The sequence below is a fragment of the Erpetoichthys calabaricus genome, chromosome 4 (genome assembly GCF_900747795.2).
Source record: "Erpetoichthys calabaricus chromosome 4, fErpCal1.3, whole genome shotgun sequence".
In the NCBI taxonomy this organism is placed as follows: domain Eukaryota; kingdom Metazoa; phylum Chordata; class Cladistia; order Polypteriformes; family Polypteridae; genus Erpetoichthys; species Erpetoichthys calabaricus.
In genome coordinates this window covers 1,165,140-1,185,127 of record NC_041397.2, presented here as the reverse complement: position 1 = coordinate 1,185,127, position 19,988 = coordinate 1,165,140, and the positions used below count along the sequence as shown (strand labels likewise).

The following is a 19,988-nucleotide window of genomic DNA, read 5'->3' as shown; positions in this document are numbered from 1 at the left end:
TGGCTTCAGGACAACTCTGTGAATGTCCTTGAGTGGCCCAGCCAGAGCCCAGACTTGAATCCGATTGAACATCTCTGGAGAGATCTTAAAATGGCTGTGCACCGACGCTTCCCATCCAACCTGATCGAGCTTGAGAGGTGCTGCAAAGAGGAATGGGCCAAACTGGCCAAGGATAGGTGTGCCAAGCTTGTGGCATCATATTCAACAAGACTTGAGGCTGGAATTGCTGCCAAAGGTGCAACGACAAAGTATTGAGCAAAGGCTGTGAATACTTATGAACATGGGATTTCTCAGTTGTTTTATTTTTAATAAATTTGCAAAAACCTCAAGTAAACTTTTTTCACGTTGTCATTAGATAGATAGATAGATAGATAGATACTTTATTAATCCCAATGGGAAATTCACATTGTTGTTAGAATTGTGTAGAATTCTGAGGAAAAAAATGAATTTAATCCATTTTGGAATAAGGCTGTAACATAACAAAATGTGGAATAAGTGATGCGCTGTGAATACTCTCCGGATGCACTGTAAATTCATGTTACTACGTGACATACAGCAGCAGGCACAGGTTTATCTGTGCAGTCACAAAGAAAGTAACAAGTGCTGCGTCCTGAAAATCCAGTCAGGCACAGGAAATTAGGGTTTGAAACAATTGTGTAAATGGCATCAGATAACAAATGTGTCACACATCTGGAGGTTTAAGAACCACAAGTCCAGGAGAATGGTGGTCCGACGGTCAGGGCCGAGGTCAGCCCTCCATGGCTCATCCCCACCGGACACCAAATGACCACCCGGTCGCTCGTGTTTGTCTCTAGAAATGTGACAACTCGACAAACTGGACTTATGTGCATAGGTGGAGTGGTGGCTCTGAGGCTATGGGTCTGCACTGGCAATCGGAAGGTTGACGGTTCGAATTCTGTAAATGCCAATAGGGACTCTGCTCTTTTGGGCCCTTGAGCAAGACCCTTAACCTGCAATTGCTGAGCGTTTTGAGTAGTGAGAAAAGCGCTCTATAAATGCAAAGAATTATTGTTATTATTATTATTATTATTATTATGTGTTGGTGTTTAAGTATTCGTATCATGAATGGCATTTTGCGTTTAAAGTTGTCGTTCAATGACATTTGTAAGATGTGCTTCTACACAGTGAGGGCTGAATATTCTAAATTCTATTGGGTCAGCCGTCCTGAATAAGACTTCACAGTCGTGTTTATGTGACATGCTGAACTTTATTATACTTGTGGGGAGTTTCTGTCAGGGTAATAGCTGAAGATACAAAAACAGCAAAACTCAAGTGACAAGACAGCATCCTATAAAACCAAACAAACAACACAACACAACCTGAAAATGGACACAACTGCACGTCCCGCCACACAATGCAGAGTGTTTGAGGGTGTAAGAAGGCAAAATCTGCGGAGCAGAGTGGCTGACGTAGGAAAGAAGCAACTGGCAGGCCGAGTGGCTCTACGCCCACGTGACCGCGGACGTCTGTGTAGTCGCAGTAGTCGTCATATTGTCACAAGTCACAGAGGATATGGGGGGGCTTACTTGAGTGTCCAACCAACATGCAACACAACCCCATGAGAAACCAGAATGGATTGAAATATAGACCTTCGTTTAGTTTAATATAGTGCCTTTCATCTCTGTCCACCTATCAGTGCCTTGATGGGAGATTCTCAGCTTTTCCATCTCTTATGTAGTTCCTGTTTATCTGTCTATTCCTATTAGTAGTAAGGAGCCACATCACCTCTCAAAGGCAGGTATTATTCAGTGCCTTTCCTTGATGTCCTCATGTCCTCTCTTGAGCACCACGTTCCTGTAACGCCTGCTTCTCACACCCTCTCATTATCTTCAAGCTGCTTTCATCACCTCCTCTTCACTTTTACACGTCCCGTTTTTGAAGGCAACTCTCAATGCGGCTTCCACTCTTATAGTGTCTCACACTTGCCCTTCTTCTTTTGATCGCTTTATTATACAGTAGATATCATTAACATGTACAAAGTTGAGTGAAATTCTTATTTCTTGTGCTGATCAACATGCAACACGTCACCACACTCCAGTGCCACGATAAACAAGAATGCGTTAAAAGAGGACAAATCCAGCAACACATTCATTTCAGAACAACAGAAAAGCTGTGACTACAACTGAAGACCTCACGGATTTGTGAGTCAAACTTAATGCCATACAGAATGCGGTTTAAAGGCCGTGTCACATTAGACGACTTTTTCAGCATTTTCAGTCGTAGCCTTCATTGACGTAATCTTAGGGAGTCTGTGGCACTCCTGTGATGGCTACTCGTGTAGTCTGACATCCCCAGGGACTCACCCCAACTAATCTGCGACTCGCCCCTCAAGCAGGTTTGGCATTTTATTAATCATAGGGCCAGCTCTGCGTGTATGAGAGCCAACAACCAATGACTGCTCATCCACAAGTACAATGCATAGAATGCAGCGACGTGGCATACGGAACACGGCTGTTCTGGACCTGAGAGGCTCATCTGTCTGATGTCTTATCTTTTATATATCAAGACAGGATGAAAAATCAGGAGTGGTCTCCTGTAGACTTTCTCATATACTCAGATATGGGGATGGATATTTGAGGAGTAAACCACAAGACAAGGATTATAGTTTTATATTCTGTACATTAAAGAACCATCAGCAACAAATCAAAGCAAATTAATAATATTAGAACATTAGAACATTCCAGACGAGAACACGCCATTCAGCCCAACAAAGCTCGCCAGTCCTGTTCACTTATTTCTTCCAAAAAAACATCAAGTCGAGTTTCGAAAGTCTCTGAAGTCTTATTGTCTACCACACTACTTGGTTTCTTATTCCAAGTGTCTATTGTTCTTTGTATAACGAAAAACTTCCTAATGTTTGTGTGAAATTTACCCTTCACAAGTTTCCAGCTGTGTCCCCGTGTTCTTGATGAACTTATTTTAAAGTCACCGTCTTGACCCACTGGACTAATTCCCTTCATCATTTTAAACACTTCAATCATGTCACTTCTTAATCTTCTTTTCCTTAAACTGTAAAGGCTCAGCTCTTTTAATCTTCCCTCATAACTCATCCCTTGTAGCCTTGAATCAGCCGAGTTGCTCCTTTCTGGACCTTTTCTTGTGCTGCTGTGTCTTTATGGAGACCCAAACTGCACCCAGTACTCCAGGTGAGGCCTCACCAGTGTGTTATAAAGCTTGAGCAGAACCTTCTTGGACTTGTACTCCACACATCAAGGCGCTATATAACCTGACATTCTGTTTGCCTTCTTAATGGCTTCTGAACACTGACTGGAAATCGATAGCTTAGAGTCCACTATGACTCCTAAATCCTTCTCATAAGGTGTACTCTCGATTTTCTGACCGCCCATCGTGTATTCAAACCTCACATTTTCACTTCCTATGTGTAATTCTTTACATTTACTGACATTAAATTTCATCTGCCCAAGCCTGTCTGCTGTCCAAGTCCTTCTGTGATGATATAACTGATTCCAAATTATCTGCTAATCCACCTATCTTGGTATCATCTGCAAACTTAACCAGCTTGTTACTTATATTTCTATCTAAATCATTTATATATATTAAAAATAGCAGCGGCCCTAGCACTGACCCATGCTGGTCACCAGTCTTAACATCGGCCAGTTCTAATGAGGTTCCTCACACCATCACCCTCTGCTTCCTTTGTCTGAACCAATTCTGCACCCATCTAAAAGCATCACCCTGAACTGCCACTTCTCTTAATTTGATGCCCAACCTCTCATGTGGCACCTTATCAAATGCTCTCTGAAAGTCCAGATAAATAATCACATCTGCTTCACTCTGGTCGTATTATTTTGTTCTTCCTCATAGAATTCCAGCATGTTAGTAAAACACGACCTCCCTCTTCTGAACCCATGCTGACTGTCCTGTCCTTGCCAGGTGTTGCTCAATCTTATCCTTAATAATTCCTTCCATTAATTTTCCTATCATGCATATTAAGCTTACTGGCCTATAGTTGCTTGGATCTGCCCAGTCACCCTTTTTATATAATGGGATGATATTTGCCATTTTCCAGTCCTTCGGAAACTCTCCAGTGCTCAGTGACTTCTTAAATATTTGTCAAGGGTCTCTATATGTACTCGCTAGTTTCCTTAAGCACTCGGTGATGAATATTATCTGCTCCTGGTGATTTTTGTGATTTCAGCTTATTTAATCTGAGCAGCTCTTCTCTCTTCACAATTTCCAAATCCCTCAGTACCTCCTTAGTAGTCCCTGTTACTGCTCTGAGGTTATCCACTTCCTCACTTGTGAACACCTCAGACAAATGTCAGTTTAGATCATCTGCTATTTCACTGTCTGTATCTTTTAATCCCCCTTTACTCTCCCTGATGCACTTCAACTTCTCCTTGACTGTTCTCGTACTATTTAAAGAATCTCTCAGGGTTGTCTTTCGCCTTATCCGCTCTATTTCTCTCCAACTGTCTTTTAGCCTCCCTGATATCCTCCTTAATGGTTGCCCTCATGTTCACAAAAAAAAAACGGATTTCAATTTTGACCTTGTATTTGCTGTTTGTAGGTGGCTGGCAGTCAGACTTGAATTTGTTGGAAACCTGATGATCTTCTTAGCTGCACTCTTTATGGTCAAAAATAAAAGTCACCTGGATTCTGGAACGGTGGGCCTCGCCATGACCTACGCTCTCAACGTAAGTTCATTCTGAAGAGTTTTGACGTTTAGTCTTCTCTGAACCACATGATCAAAGCATGATGATCAGAATCTTTATACTAAATTTGGATTCAAATGCAGAAAGACGTGATGACACTTTGTCTTTTGTACTGTCGTGATCTTGTCAGGATTTCATTTTGAATTTTTTTTTACAGGTTTTCCTTGGCCTCAAAAATTGCAGAGATGTCATTCTGAGGTTTTGAAAGGCCAAGCAATTGTTTCATGTTTAAATACGTTTTTATCTACTTGAAAAATAAAATACTCTTTCCTGCAGCGCCTTTTTGTTTTTCCTATGGGTGCCACCATTTTGTAACCTTTGCTGTGCAGATTGTGTGATGTCATTATCAAGACATAAATGTCAGCGTCAAGCACTTCATGCTCTCCAATACTGGACGGGTTGATGGAGATGGAGACACTGGTGACTCTGTGAGTTGACAGTGACGTGCTGCTTATTCATGGTTTGTTTCAAAATGTCTTTACAGATCACGGCAACTTTGAACTTTTGGGTTCGCAAAGCCTGTGAAATTGAGACGAACGCAGTGGCCATCGAAAGAATCTGTGAATATTCTGAAATGGACAAAGAGGTAACACATGGGCTCCCTTCAGCTTCATTCAGTGATCTGAGCTGCTGGTGCACCTGGGCAGTCACTCAAGTGAATTGATTTGTAAGAAACACACATAATGTACAGCACGTCACTCGAGTGGTCTGTGGCACCACAACTTGGCACGGGCCTCTCCTTTTATCTACGCATTAATCCAGCTAATCCAACAGTTTGCTTTGTGGAGTTACACTTAATTTAGACATCAGATACTATATAAGCTTTGCCTTTACCAGAACTCAGGGTTAGGAAGAGTGGTGTTTAATGCCCTTTGTCATCTCATGTCACGTTTATAACGCTTCACCCTGTCCTGGACAATGACACTATAGTGATGTATTCGATTTGGACTGCAAGTTGGCCCTAAACTGCCCTCGGATCCCGTCCTGCGCTAACCAATCTTGATTGAGCACACTGTCCTGTTTGTTTCTTGCTGGAATAACTGAGCTGGGAAGCTCTTCAGGGCGGCCACCTCCAAAACGAAAAGGGCTTTGATATGCAAATGAGGCAGCCTTCTCTCTGGACTTGGAGAATCCACGTCTGGACCATCTGCCATAAAGTTGTCTTTTTATTGCTCCTCATTTCCTGCTTTTTCAAGCTCTTTCTTCTAAATGTCGGTCAGCGCCCTTTGTTATGCCAACCTCCTAGAGATAATGGCAGCTGGCCGTACTGTACAAAGGTCCTCAGTAATGCTGTCTGACTTAGTCCTTCCAGTTTTTCTACACGAGCCTGGTCAGAGACTGGTGTCACGTTTAGGGAGACACAAGAGACAGGCGGCATCATGTGTCAGTGCTACCCCTTCAGTTGCTCCGTCTTGTGATGTTTGACCTTCTCCATCTTCTCACTTTTGTATACATTTCCGGTCGGATTGTAGTGGAGAGACGTGAGGTTGCACTTTACTTGTTACTTGGTCTGCAAAAAAAGACAATTAAACATAAGCTGTGTTTTTTGTTTTGTGATAATAAAGAAGAAACTAAACGCGTTCAAGTTGTGCTCTACCTGCAGTTCCACCACAAAAATCTCATTTCTTGCCGATCGGGAAATCTTTTATTTTATACAAAGGTGGAAGCTCAGCGTTGACGTCAACACTCAGAGAGTTCAGGCAGCTTTCATCTGACTCTGTTTGATAGTTTGTGGAGGTCACAGCTGATGAAGACTCCGGTCAGCTTGTTATGTGTGCTGCTCCCATGTCTTCATGCGTCATTGTGAGCAGCGTGTTTCCAAAAAAGACTCTGAAAGAGCTGGAAAACGGCGCTGCTATGAATATGAAACTTGAAATGGAAAAGCAGCCGGTAAACGGCCTTATTAAGCAGCATGGAATGAAGGGAAAAATGTCTTACTAGTGTTTGTGCTGATGAGGAATGCTGGCATTAAACTAATTCTGTCCATTTTCACGTCACAGTGCCAGTGAAAGTCATGATAGACGTAAATCCATGTGAGACGCAGCGCGTTTGTGCCTTGGAATTTACTACTTGATCAGCTGTGGTGAGCCATTCAACATGTGTCCGTCTGGTCTGGTGGTGCCAGTCAGCCTATCAAATGCCACACAGCTAGACCCCGGGGGTACACGAGGGTGTTATTCTAAGAAAGTGGGACATTTTCGTCTTGATCAAGACTCTTTGGTTTTGTTTTTTTTTTATTTGCATTTGGTGAACTTCCCAAATTTCTTAACATTTAGGACCCTGTAGTCCTGCGCCTGTGTCTAAAAAGTAGAAAGGACCCTGAGAGCACTTAAAATGACGACAGTGTACGAATGTCATCAAGTGTGGCTTTTATTTTATCAGTTGGCATTTATTCTACAGGCTGTTGCTGGTGCAGGAGTGAACATCGTCTTGCACCCTGTGCTCTTTCTTTCATGGCGGCATCAGACTTAGATGATTTCAGGTAGCAGACAGGCAGCCTCAGTTTTCTCGTCTGGTGGTTCATTTTAAATGTAAACACATAAAAAGATGGCATCCTCCTAACTGGACTGCAGAAATCAGAGCGAGCGCCCCTTTACCAGCTTGTTTGCCACGCTAATCCCCCAACTTGGCTTTGTTTTGGTCGCATGTTAAATGTTAGTGGGTGGCTTGCCTTGCGTTATCCTTTACTCCACTTCCTTTTTTTTTACATTTATTTTAATTGTCTTTTCTTTCTCAAAAAGGCACCTTGGACGTTACCCACAAGACCACCTGCCGACTGGCCAGAACAAGGGATTGTGCACTTTGACAAGTATGAGGCGCGCTACAAAAGGAACCTGGAGCCCGCTCTTCACGACGTGTCCTTCCAAACTCTCTGTAAAGAAAAGGTAATTGGCATCATGGGATACAAGTCACATGGTGGTGTCCTCACTTATAATCTGATGGTGATGGCATTCAAGTGCACGAGTATGTGGTGAGCCATAGCACCTCTGGTTGGGTTATACGAGACTGACCCACCATGACAGTTCAGCTAAGGGTTACCTAACAGAAAAATCCAGACCCTCGTAATATCCTGCCGGCGTTGTGCGGACTGGGAAATCATGAAAGTTCAGAACTTAGCACTGTGAAGAAGTCGATAACTCCTGGAATTGACAGAAACTCTTAAAGAGAGATTTGGAAATTGTAGAGAGAGAAGAGCTGCAAGGATTAAATAGGCTGAAATCAAACAAATCAACAGGACTGGAGAACCTTTATCATGGAAGATGGTTAGTGAGTATAGGAATAAACCCTTGATGTGTATTATTTAAAAATATCTGCACGTGAGGGAAGTTCTGCAGGACGGGTAGCTCTCAAATATTATCCTGTTGTATAAGAAGGACATCAGGCTGTTGAAATAACCGCAGGCCAGTGAGGCTAACACATGTCATTGGTAAACGAAAGGAACAACTTATTAAGTATCACATGTTAAGAACGGTCAGCATGGCTTCAGACGTGCAGATTGGGCTTCACTGATGAGGTGGAATCCCACGAGGAATGCTTCTGGAATGAGTGGTCTGGATTTTTACAAAGCTTTTTGCTGAAAGTGTTCAGTGATCTGCTGTGGGTGTCTTTTAAATAAATGCTGCAAAGTCATTCTGCAAAGGATGTTTACGTCTGTGTGTGTGTGTGTGTATAGATATAGATATACATACAGGCATAGGGAAAAGTTTGGGGACCCCCTCTTAATTCTTTGGCTTTTTCTTTCTCATTTTCTGACCTTTCAAAGTAGCAATTTCCTTTTAATATCTGACCTGCCTTATGCACACAGTAGGATTTCAGCAGTGACATTAAGTTTATTGGATTAACAGAAAATATGCAATATGCATCATAACAAAATTAGACAGGTGCATAAATGTGGGCCCCCAACAGAGATATGACATCAATACCTAGCTGAGCCTCCTTTTGTCCTCTAGACGCTGTCCTCCTATAGCCTCTGATGAGCGTCTGATTCTGGATGGAGGTATTGTTCACCATTCTTCATACAAAATCTCTCCAGTTCAGTTCAATTTAATGGACAGCCTCCTTCAAATCATCCCATAGATTTTCGATGATATTCAAGTCAGGGGACTGTGACGGCCATTCCAGAACATTGTACTTCTCACTCTGCATGAATGGCTTTGTAGATTTCCAGCTGTGTTTTGGGTCATTGTCTTGTTGGAATATCCAACTCCTGCGCAAGTAACTTCAACTTTGTGACTGATGCTTGAACATTATCCTGAAGAATATGTTGATATTGGGTTGAATTCCTCTGATCCTCGACTTTAACAAGGGCCCCAGTCTCTGAACTAGCCACACAGCCCCACAGCATGATGGGACCTCCACCAAATTTGACAGTAGGTAGCAGGTGTTTTTCTTGGAATGCGGTGTTCTTCTTCCGCCATGCAAAGCACTTTTTGTTCTGACCAAATAACTCCATTTGTGTCTCATCAGTCCAAAGCACTTTGTTCCAAAATGAATCTGGCTTGTCTAAATGAGCATTGGCATACAACAAGCGACTCTGTTTGTGGCGTGAGTGCAGAAAGGGCTTCTTTCTCATCACCCTGCCATACAGATGTTCTTTGTGTGCTGAATTGTAGAATGATGTACAGATACACCATCTGCAGCCAGATGTTCTTGCAGGTCTTTGGAGGTGATCTGTGGGTTGTCTGTCACCATTCTCACAATCCTGCTCATAAGCCACTCCTGTATTTTTCTTGGCCTGCCAGACCTGCTGGGCTTAACAGCAACTGTGCCTGTGGCCTTCCATCTCCTGATTCCATTCCTTACAGTTACAGAAACTGACAGTTTAAACCTCTGAGATGGCTTTTTGTAGCCTTCCCCTAAACCAGGAGACTCAACAATCTTTGTTTTCAGATCTTTGGAGAGTTGCTTTGAGGATCCCATGCTGTCACTCTTCAGAGGAGAGTCAAAGGGAAGCACAACTTGTAATTGACCACCTTAAATCCCTTTATATCTCATGATTGGACACACCGGTCTATGAAGTTCAAGGCGTAACGAGCTCATCAACCACGTAATCAGCATTGAGCAGTGACAGGCATTCAAATCAGCACAATGACATTGGGACCCACATTTGTGCGCAGCCAGTTTTTCACATTCGATTTAATTTCATACAACTAAATACTGCGTCACTAAAAATTGGAAAACACTGCAGTGCTCAGATGTTCCTAGGAAATGAAAGACATACCACTGTTATCTTTATTATTGATAGGAGAGTCAATTATTATGCAGGCCGAGAGGGGTTCCCAAACTTTTTAATATGACTGTATATAATATAAGTCCCAGGAGGTTCTGCTCAGGCTTTATAACACACTGGTGAGGCCTCATCTGGAGTCCTGTGGGCAGTTTGGGTCTCCATAAAGACATAGCAGCACAAGAAAAGGTCCAGATAAGAGCGACTCAGCTGATTCAGGGCTACTGGGGATGACTTATGAGGAAAGATTAAAAGAGCTGAGCCTTTACAGTTTAAGAACAAAGAAGATTAAGAGGAGACCTGACTGGTGTTTAAAATTATGAAGGGAATTAGTCCAGTGGGTCGTGATGGTGACTTTAAAATGAGTTCATCAAGAACACGGGGACACAGCTGGAAACTTGTTAAGGGTGAATTTTGCACAAACATTAGGAAGTTTTTCTTTACACAGAGAACCACAGACACTTGGAGTAAATGACCAAGTAGTGTGGTAGACAGTAGGACTTTAGTGACTTTTAGAAGAAATAAGTGGACAGGACTGGCGAGCGTTGTTGGACTGAATGGCCTGTTCTCGTCTCGAGTGTTCTAATAATAGTAAAAAGGTAAGGTCCAAGACAAAGGAAGAAGGGTTAGGGTTCCACTGAGACACCTCTTGTAATATCCTGGATTGAAGGAACAACAAAATGCTGAGTAACAGAAGTGTCATAAATCGTTGCTCCAGCGTATGTTCCATATTCTGTACATGAATTAGAATCGTCTTCCAGCAGCTCCTCGTCCATTCTACAAAAATCAGAAACCTTTTAATGATGGTGTTGTAAAAGCAGTGCTAATGTTTGTGATGCATCATCTGTTGGAATGACAAACACAATGCATGTTATTGCCACATGCAGCACAAGATGCATTCCAACAGATGGTGCACTGCAAATGTTAATGCTGGATATGTGGAGGTCTAGGTTGGTCACTTAGATTTCAGCCCAACTTGGACGGTTGGTGCAGCAGATGTTTAACATAAAGCAGCAGTGCAGTTCACACAAAGTTGACCAAGAATAGTTAATCACCTCGATAACTGAGAGGCTACCTGTACGTAAGTTTCCAAAAATGTTAAAAGTCCAAAAAGCACCACAAGAACTTGAAACTTCACCACCAGAGCCAGATCTGGACTGTCAGAATGTCTTGCCAGTAAAAGACATTTATCTTGTTTCAAACAGTGGCTTAAATGATTGATCCTGCACAGCAACACGGAATCAAAATGCTGACACACAATAAGAGCCCAACAACGGGCCGAGTCGACTCAACGAATACTCGGAATTGAAATTAAAATATTCACAATGTGTACCTGAGTCAAAGTCTTACTGTAACATTTTAATTTAAAACTAAATGTTGGTGAGTGTGGGTTTGATGACAGGCCCGGGAGGGGGGGGCAGTGACCATGAACGCCCTCACATTTGTCTGCTTCACTTATTTAAATGTTTGATTTTCTCTTTTTAAGGTGGGAATTGTGGGAAGGACAGGAGCAGGGAAGTCCACGCTGACAAACTGCTTATTCAGGATCCTAGAAGCTTCCAAAGGCAGAATCTTTATAGACGGAGTAGACATAAGTGCCATCGGACTGCATGACCTGCGTGAGAAACTGAACATCATACCTCAGGTAAGAGGGACGTGCGGCGAAAACAGCTGGGCACCATAACGTCACATGTCACATAAGCGGGAGGACATCATGGAGGGCGGAAGTGCCGCTCTCGGATGCTTATATCTACGTTTGTGCTGCACGTCACTGCATGTCAAATGTGTGAGTTTGGGATGATCTGTGACACCAATGCCAGGCTCAGCAGGCCTTCCTGATTCCTGGTGAAATTCCCGCTTCGACCTCATCCACTCTCCATTGACTTGTATAAACTTGGGAATGCGGGGTGTCACATAGCACTATGGATGGTGTGTGTGTGTGGGGGGCGGAGCATTTTGAGAAGGCTGATTGGTGTCTGGTTGTCATGTGATCAAACCCTGGCTTCAGCTCTGTCCCCTCCCCTTGTGTCCTCCTGTCCTTTCCTGATTTTACCTGCACCCTTTAACACTCCTTTTGACAGGACCCCCACATTGTCACATTCTACTCGTTTGTAGCCTTTTAAAGCCAGTGGGCTTCATCGTCTGCCCACACAAAGCAGTGCGGTTTGTTTTTTCCTTGCTCTTTCATCTTTTTGGTTCCCTTCAGGTCTGCTCCATAAACAAGCAGTGCTCTTGGCTGGTGAACCAAAATATACGCATTTCTTGTCATTTCAGAGTGGGTCAGGATGGAAGAGAAATCTGTTCAAATTCAAAGAGCCCTTTAGGATTTATCTGTGTTGGTGTGGACTGAGCCGTCATTAAGGTGTAGACATGTCCTGCGCCTCCTTCCTGGTAACCTGGCCAGCTCTTCCTCCCACGAGAAAGATGCAAAGGGACATTTTGTTGTCCATCGCCATTACTGTGGTATTAATTTGTATGGCTTGCTTTCCAAGATCGCCAATTCTCATGCCCGTCGTTGATACTGAATGAACACGTCATCATGAGACTGGCACCTCTGCTAGCTGCTGTCACTTGCTCTGTGGTTGCTCCTGCAGTTGTCTTCATCAGTAGTTTCCCACTTGTTAGGCTCTCAAATGAGAATACGAAGACAACACGTTAAAAACTTTGTATTAAAAGACCACAAAATCGTCCGCTGCCAAGGCTCCACCCACAGGATTTCTTCCTAAAACCCACCCCACATTTCCTCCAGTCAGTGCACTTTAAGTGTATGGGGTGGCAGAGTCCTGTTTCTAATCATTTACTGGACACATACGTAACAATGGAGAGAGCAAAAGAAACTGAACAAACAACCTGACGCTGAGGGAAAACAGGAAAGTAAAACTGCCGTTCATTAGCACAAGGTAACTGAAGCTGAAAGATGAATTTGTACATTGGAAGGAGCGCAGTGACAGACAGACAGACAGATAGACATGTGGGACCCCCTGTGTTTGAGTTGTCTGCCATTCTGACTAGCGTGTGTCACTGTGTGGCATTACAACAGCAAATGGAGGTTAGATAAGCATTGTGGCCTGTGGATGAACTGCGTGTTAAAATGCCACAGGCACGTTCTGGCATGACGTGTTTGTCATTGCCAATGAGACGGTAATGTTGACTTCCTTTAGCTGATCATTTAGATGTGCCGTCGTGTGGTGGATCCTGTCTGGGTTCTGCTGGAATGGCACACGTATCAAAGTCTGCGTCTCTTATTGACTTGTTATTGTAAGGGTGGTCCTCCTCACCTCCTTTTTGATGGGCTGTGACACACCGTTTGCTTTGAACTCCTATCTTCCAATTCATATTTTCAGGAACCTTACATCTGACGTTGTCATCATACCTGTGAACTACAGCCACGACGTATCGTTCACACTTGCCACTCGTCCATTATTGTCTTTGAATGCCAAGCTACAGTATAATCTTATTTTACAGAAGGCTTTTTCCCTGGCCGCCGGTTATGTTTGTGCTCTCCGCACGTGTTTAACTCTTTGAGGCGATAGTCAGCTGTAAACGTTGACCAGACTCACCATTACATTATAGGTAGACCCTCTCTGCTAGGAGGACTTTTAGACTTGTTGACTTGACGTTGAGTCCCAGCATGTGCGTGAGTAGCGTAGAGTAAATGACATCTGGAATTGCATCGACGCTTGGCGAAATATTCTGTTCATTATTTATTATTTGTTTTCTGGGTTATTGTGCTAAATTGGACTCTGACTTATCAAACTCCGATGTTGATGCAAGCGATCTGGAAACTGATAGAAAGTGCCTTTCAGCTTATGAGTGATAAGACAGACAGGTACGTAATATTACAGCGGAGGCTCATGGAACATAAAACACGGTGAAATTTGTCATACATAAATCCAGTGGCGTAGCAAGGTCTGGTGGCACCCGGTGCCGAGTTTAAACTTGTCACCCCCATGTCCACCAAAATATAAAATGAAATTTATTGAGAAAGCAATTTTTTTATTCAATTGGTTAAGTAAAGAGGGCATAATGTTAATTATTTTGTAAACAATTTTTTATGAATAAAAAAAAGTAAAATGCCTTTTTATTAATAAGCCAGTTTAATGTACAATGTAAGAAATCTTTTTTCATAGTGATAGTACCTAGTGCCTAACTTTATTATTATTATAATACAATTTAATGAAAACTCAGTTGTTTACAAGTTACGTTCTCTAGGCTCTAATCCAACAAACTGTACTTTAACATTTTACTTAGAATCTCTTCTTTCTAACTTTTTGTTCTTCAAATTTTGAAATTGCGTCATCAAGATCGACCCCTTCAGCTACACTGTTTTCAGTTGACAAAATGGCTAAGCTAGAGAGTCGTGTTTGGTTCATAGTGGATCGGAGATAATTCTTAATTAGTCTGAGTTTCGAAAAACTCCTCTCACATGACGCAACAGAAACACATAAAGTTAAGAAGAATCTTAATGCTAAAGTGAGATTGGGAACAGAGTCGAAAAGTTCATATTCAACCACAAACTCTAAGAATCTTAAGGAAGTCCAACCAAGAGACTCTTCTTTTGGTACTTTGGCGGCTTTTAGAAATCTTCTCAGGCGTGGAATTTCTGTAAGGATACCATCTGCAGAAAGCTCATTGTAATTTTCAACCAAACTTTGTACAAACTTGGGAAGTTCAGTTTCCGTGGTTTCGATCAGATTGCTGGGCTCTAAGACTGCAAACCGATCTGATGTACATTCCATGCCTTCACAGCGTGTATCGATTTCTTGTTGAAACCTATCAGTGCTCTCTAACATTGACCTTTTCAGTTCTTGGTCCAAAGTCAGCGGCTCGTTTCGTCATGTGTCCCGGCTTGTATATATAGGGGCCTTAAGATAGTGGGATGGGGAGAGAGCTATTGTCCGTTTGCTCATAGAACAATCTTACTTTATGGTCGGTTCTAGAGCGGACAATACCTGCCCACCCCCTGTCTAAAACATTTTGCGCCGACTATATTATTATGATGTTCAGGTTAAAAATATCATCTTGTTGCACAGAACGACTTGGGGCGATGATATATTTGTGGCAGGGATGAGACAAGGAGTCACAGGACAGTTGTTTCTTTACTTGAGCACCAGCACAGCTCAAAAGAAACGAGACCGAACACCCAGGCACCACACAATAATACTAAATCATTACAGCAGCACATCGTTCACCTGCATTTTGGGATTGTTAAAGCCCATGTAAATTATTTGACATGTTATTTTATGTAACAAAAAGGCGCATTAATACAAAACCGGCAATTTTTTGTCACCCCCTCAGGGCTGGTACCCGGTGAGGGCCGCACCCACCTTCCTACGCCACTGCGTAAATAAATATTTGATGTTAATTTATTGCTTGTGAGAAGCCATTCACTGCTTTTTTGAAAAAAATATTCAGCCCTAGGAGAAAAGAAAAGAATAATTAGCCCTAAAAGAGTCGATGGGGCTCATTTTAGGAGTCTCTTCATCTGTGGACAGCTCATTGCAGTCTGGAGCTTCTTGTCTGTCAGATCAGGTTAATAAGACCACCATTGCCCCTTACAGTTCAAACTGTGAGCGCTGGATTGGTTTAGAAATGTGACACTCGGTGAGCCATTTAAACGTTCCCACCCACTCTTAAGCACAGTTCACTTGCGGTGGTCTCCAGGCGTATATATTAGATATCTGGCCCACTTGTAGGCCTTAATGGCAGTAGGGCCCACCACAGTCCTCTCCAGCCCAGTGACCAAGATAAGTGTCTGGCTGCTTTCTGCTCTTTCAAACCGAGTAGTCTGTGATTTTACGCTTTAAACAGATGTCTGCTTATTGTGCCGTCCCAACTGCAGATCCCAAAGTGACCCCACCGTCTGGTCGCTTGGCTGCTTTGCTGCTGTGATTGTCCGTTACTTTCATTTTAGATATGTTCCTGTTCACCTGATGAAGGACTACAGGTCATCCTCTGTTTTCCAGCCTGGACCAGGGCCACATAGGAGTGGGTGGGTTACGTTTGGTTCCTGTGATGAGCTGCTGCTCTACTGGACGTGCTGAAGATCCTGAGGGCCACTTGGCCGTATTTTCAGTGCCTCTTGTGTTTCAGCTCGGTGCCCAGCTTTGCACATTGCACAGACTAAAATATTTCATAAAACGGACTGAGCACACGACTCTCGCTGGCCTCCATGTCACCTTCATTGTTTTCACACGTCCCAACTTCTTCTTTTTGCAAGATGGCGCCTTGACTCTTGTCCAGATGTGGTGCAGTTTTAGTGACTGCTGGAGCCCTGAGTGGGCATTTGCATGCTTGAAGGTGAACTGTGGGGTCAGCTGAAGCTCATCTATGTGTTTCTTTTTAAAAAATTTTTTTATTCCAGGACCCAGTTTTATTTTCTGGCACCGTCCGAGAAAACCTCGACCCACTGGGCAGTCACTCCGACTCTGAGCTCTGGATGGCACTGGAGTTGTGCCACCTGAAGGATTTTGTCCAGTCACTGCCAGAACACATCCATCACGAAGTAGCAGAAGGTGGAGAAAACCTCAGGTGAGGCCCAGCAGGCACTGATTTACATTTAGCAAAGTCCACTGTCTGAGGCGCAGGGAGTCACAATTCATGAAGCCCACAGACACGCAGGCTCAATACACGTTAAAGTTCCCAAGTGACACGTGCAGCGGCCCACCGGCCCTCCACACTCCCTGTCAGGGTGAAGGGGGTCTGCTGTCCCATCTGTTTACTAAAGCTGCTTTTCCTGGTGCAGGATCACAGGGAACTGATGCCTACCCCAGCGTGATCAGGTGCACCCCGGAAACCAACTAAGGGTGGGCACACAGACTGGGGGTCACATTATTATATTATTAGTAATATTATTATCTATTTAGAGGACGTCTTTACCACAGAGTCAGCCTGTGCACGTTCAGTTAATGTTACTCTTCAGTGGAGTACAGGCTGAAGGCATCAGTGGTAAGACGTGACTCTACATCAGGTCCAGTCACAGTCCACGTTGTCACTGACACGCCGTTACAAATCGTGTGCGTTGGTCACTCACCCACACGTTGCTCTTCACCTCGTAAGCCTCTCGTAATTCACGTGTCTGTGAGGAGGCCACACGAGTGATTCTTTGTGTTCTTCTGTTATGGAAGGTCACCAAGACAGCTGGGAGGTGGGACATGTAAAAGAGGCGGGGCAAAGACTATCAAGGGGCGGGCTGAACCTGAGAGTCCAAAAATGAAACAACAACAACATTTATTTCTGTCGCACATTTTCATACAAACAATGAGCTCAAAGTGCTTTACATGATGAAGAAAGAGAAAAAAGACAAAATAAATAAGAATTCAAATAAGGGAACACCAATTAACATAAAGTAAAAGTAGGGTCCATTGGCCAGGGAGGACAGAAAATACAAACAAAAAAACTCCAGGCGGCTGGAGAAAAAAATAAAATCCGCAGGGGGTCCGAGGCCACGAGACCACCCAGCCTCCTCTAGGCATTCTACCTAACATCAATGATCAGTCCTCATGGCATTCAGGGTTCTCACAAAACGATGAGGGGAGCCACACACAAAATAAATAGCGGTATGAAGACGGTCGTTGCTGCTCCTCTTACTTGCAGACACCAGGACAAGCAGCCATCATCATCATCATCTGACACCCTGGACTATAATTTCCTACTGTAGTGTCTCTGGACTGTTGGAGAGGGTATCCAGCAGCAGGCGCTCTTTCTCCTCTGGGATGGGTTTCTTGGTGCAGAACAGATGAGAGCCAATAACATCCCTTTTGTACCCATGGCGGAAATAATTACAAGAGAGAGAGAGATGATACAAAAAGAGATTTGTGTATTTAACTTGCTTTGAAAGATAACTTTCATTCCCACAATACAATGCATGATCAGGTATATTCGTACATACAGTACATAATAACATATTCAGGCCAGAGAGAAACAAAGAGACATCACAGCCAAGTGGGAGAATGCTGACAATCAGGAGTCCCATCCTGCAGCGAGGAATGTCGATGGCATGGCATGCCAATCCTCGTCATTATAAACGCTCACATATTTACATCTTCATAAAGTTCTTGTCAGATATGGGTGACTACCAGACGGACTGGTTGGTTATTAATACCTTCACCTGTTCTCATCGTTTATCACAGACTTTGGGTTTTTAGCCATGTTGGTCAAGCAGACATCAGCACCTTTTTAAATGACCTGCTTGTGTGCCCATCTCTCTTACCGCTGTCATCTGTCCTGTCACCTCTCTGGCAGTCTGCCTCTCGGCTGAATGTCACAATTATTGGCGCTGATAACCTTCTTGCTACAGATACCCATCCTCAAGGTCCTGCTATAGCGATCCTGCATCTCACAAAAAAGTCGACTGTTGTGAGTGCAAACAGTTTAAGGCAGGCGAGATCACAAGTCGAATGTGCAGCGGTAGCTCAGCTGTTTGCAAGTTAAAGACGTACGTTTCTAGAGCCACTTTGACCAGCGCCAATGTGCAGCCATTCTGACGCTCCACATGTTAGCTATGAGGTGGTGAAGGGCCGACAGACAGTTAGCCACCGTCCATTGTGATTAGTAGCTCAGCCAACTGCAGAAAGACAACAAGCAACAGAATGAAGTAACAACTGGAGAAGAAGAGGCTACTAAACGAAACACGGCCATACATGCATATAACATATCTGTACATCCTGTGGATTCAGAAAGTACTCCAAGTCTTCCACTTTCTGCAGACTTGATTGTGTTTCAGATTTAACGTTCAACGAATCAATTTGCCATTTTGACCCCTAAATCTACACTTAAGTGAACACATGTGACCAGAAAGATGCGCAAATGTATTTAAAATAAAGAACTAAAATCTCTCATTCCTAGAAGTGTTCAGACCCGTCATTCAGTTCTTTGTAGAAGGGTGCAGTTCCAGCCTTGGGTCTTCTTGGTAAGTCTCCACAAGCTTTGCACATCCGGATTTGGGCAGTTGATCCCAGTCTTCCTGGCAGGTCCTCTGAAGCTCTATCAGAGTGGATGGGATGCGTCTGTGAACTGCCATCTTCAGGTCCCTCCACACATTCTTAGGTTTGGGCTTTGGCGGGCCACACAAGGATCATCTGAGACTTGTCCCAAAGCCACCCTAGCAGTGTCTTGGCTGGATGCTTCATTCAGGTCACTGAGCCTGGGAAGTTCATTTAAAGCTGAGGCCAGGAAACACTTTGGAGTTATGGGACTCTGGAAGAAAATACTGAGAGAAGGAGTTGAAGCAGAAACCTTGACTACCTTTAAGAAGAACCAAGAGGAGATGTTGGGTCAGCTTAGCTTTTAGCTGAAGAAACTGGCTTGATGGTCTGAATGGTCTCTTGTTTGTCACATTTCTTGTGTTTCTGATGTCATTCCAGTCTGAGGTGGCCTCCACTCTGCAATAGGTTTTCTTCAAGGACCCCTCTGTATTTGGCTGCATTCATCTATCACTCCATTCTGAACCGACTCCCTGTCCCCATAGCATGATGCTGCCACCACCGTGCTTCACCATGGGGATGGCATCAGGTCAGTGATGAGCAGTGTGTGGGCTTCTCAGGATGTATTGCTTGGAGGTTTGAGTTCACCTTTTGTTTCATCGGACCAGAGAACCTTTCTCCTCATCCTCTCAGTGTCCTTTACACTGTCATCTGCCTGCGCAAGAGTGGCTTTCACCCTCGCACTCTGCCATAGACCTCTGTTTGATGGAGAGCTGCTGTGATGGTCGTCCGACTCACAGGTTCTGCCATCTTTTCGGAGGATGTCTGAAGCTCCGTTAGAGTGACCATTGGGCTCACCTCCCTGACCAAAGTCACGTCTGCCCCACAGTGTGTTATCGTGGTGTTTCCTTCTAGTTACCCTTTACGTAGGGGTAAGTGTACTCATCAGGTTCGTTACCGGGTTGATCTACTATTGCACCTTAAGATTAACACACACACACATAGATACACACACACACACACACACACTTTCACCACCACAGTGCCCCATGAATGACACACACACAGCTGGATCACTTCTGGCACTTTAAGCCACACAAGTGCCTTAGGAATAACACAGCCTGTCACTCAGCACTTCAA

At 43.7% G+C, this 19,988-nt stretch overlaps 1 protein-coding gene across 1 annotated transcript in view; it reads left to right on the top strand.

Annotated features, from left to right (window-relative positions):
• LOC114641454 (multidrug resistance-associated protein 1-like) overlaps positions 1-19,988 on the top strand; it is a 164,176-nt gene that overhangs the window by 132,499 nt on the left and 11,689 nt on the right. The window contains exons 23-27 of the mRNA XM_028790484.2: positions 4,553-4,679; positions 5,182-5,283; positions 7,439-7,582; positions 11,411-11,569; positions 16,289-16,455. Coding sequence (XP_028646317.2) covers positions 4,553-4,679; positions 5,182-5,283; positions 7,439-7,582; positions 11,411-11,569; positions 16,289-16,455 — 699 coding nt within the window. The remainder of the gene's footprint in view (positions 1-4,552; positions 4,680-5,181; positions 5,284-7,438; positions 7,583-11,410; positions 11,570-16,288; positions 16,456-19,988) is intronic.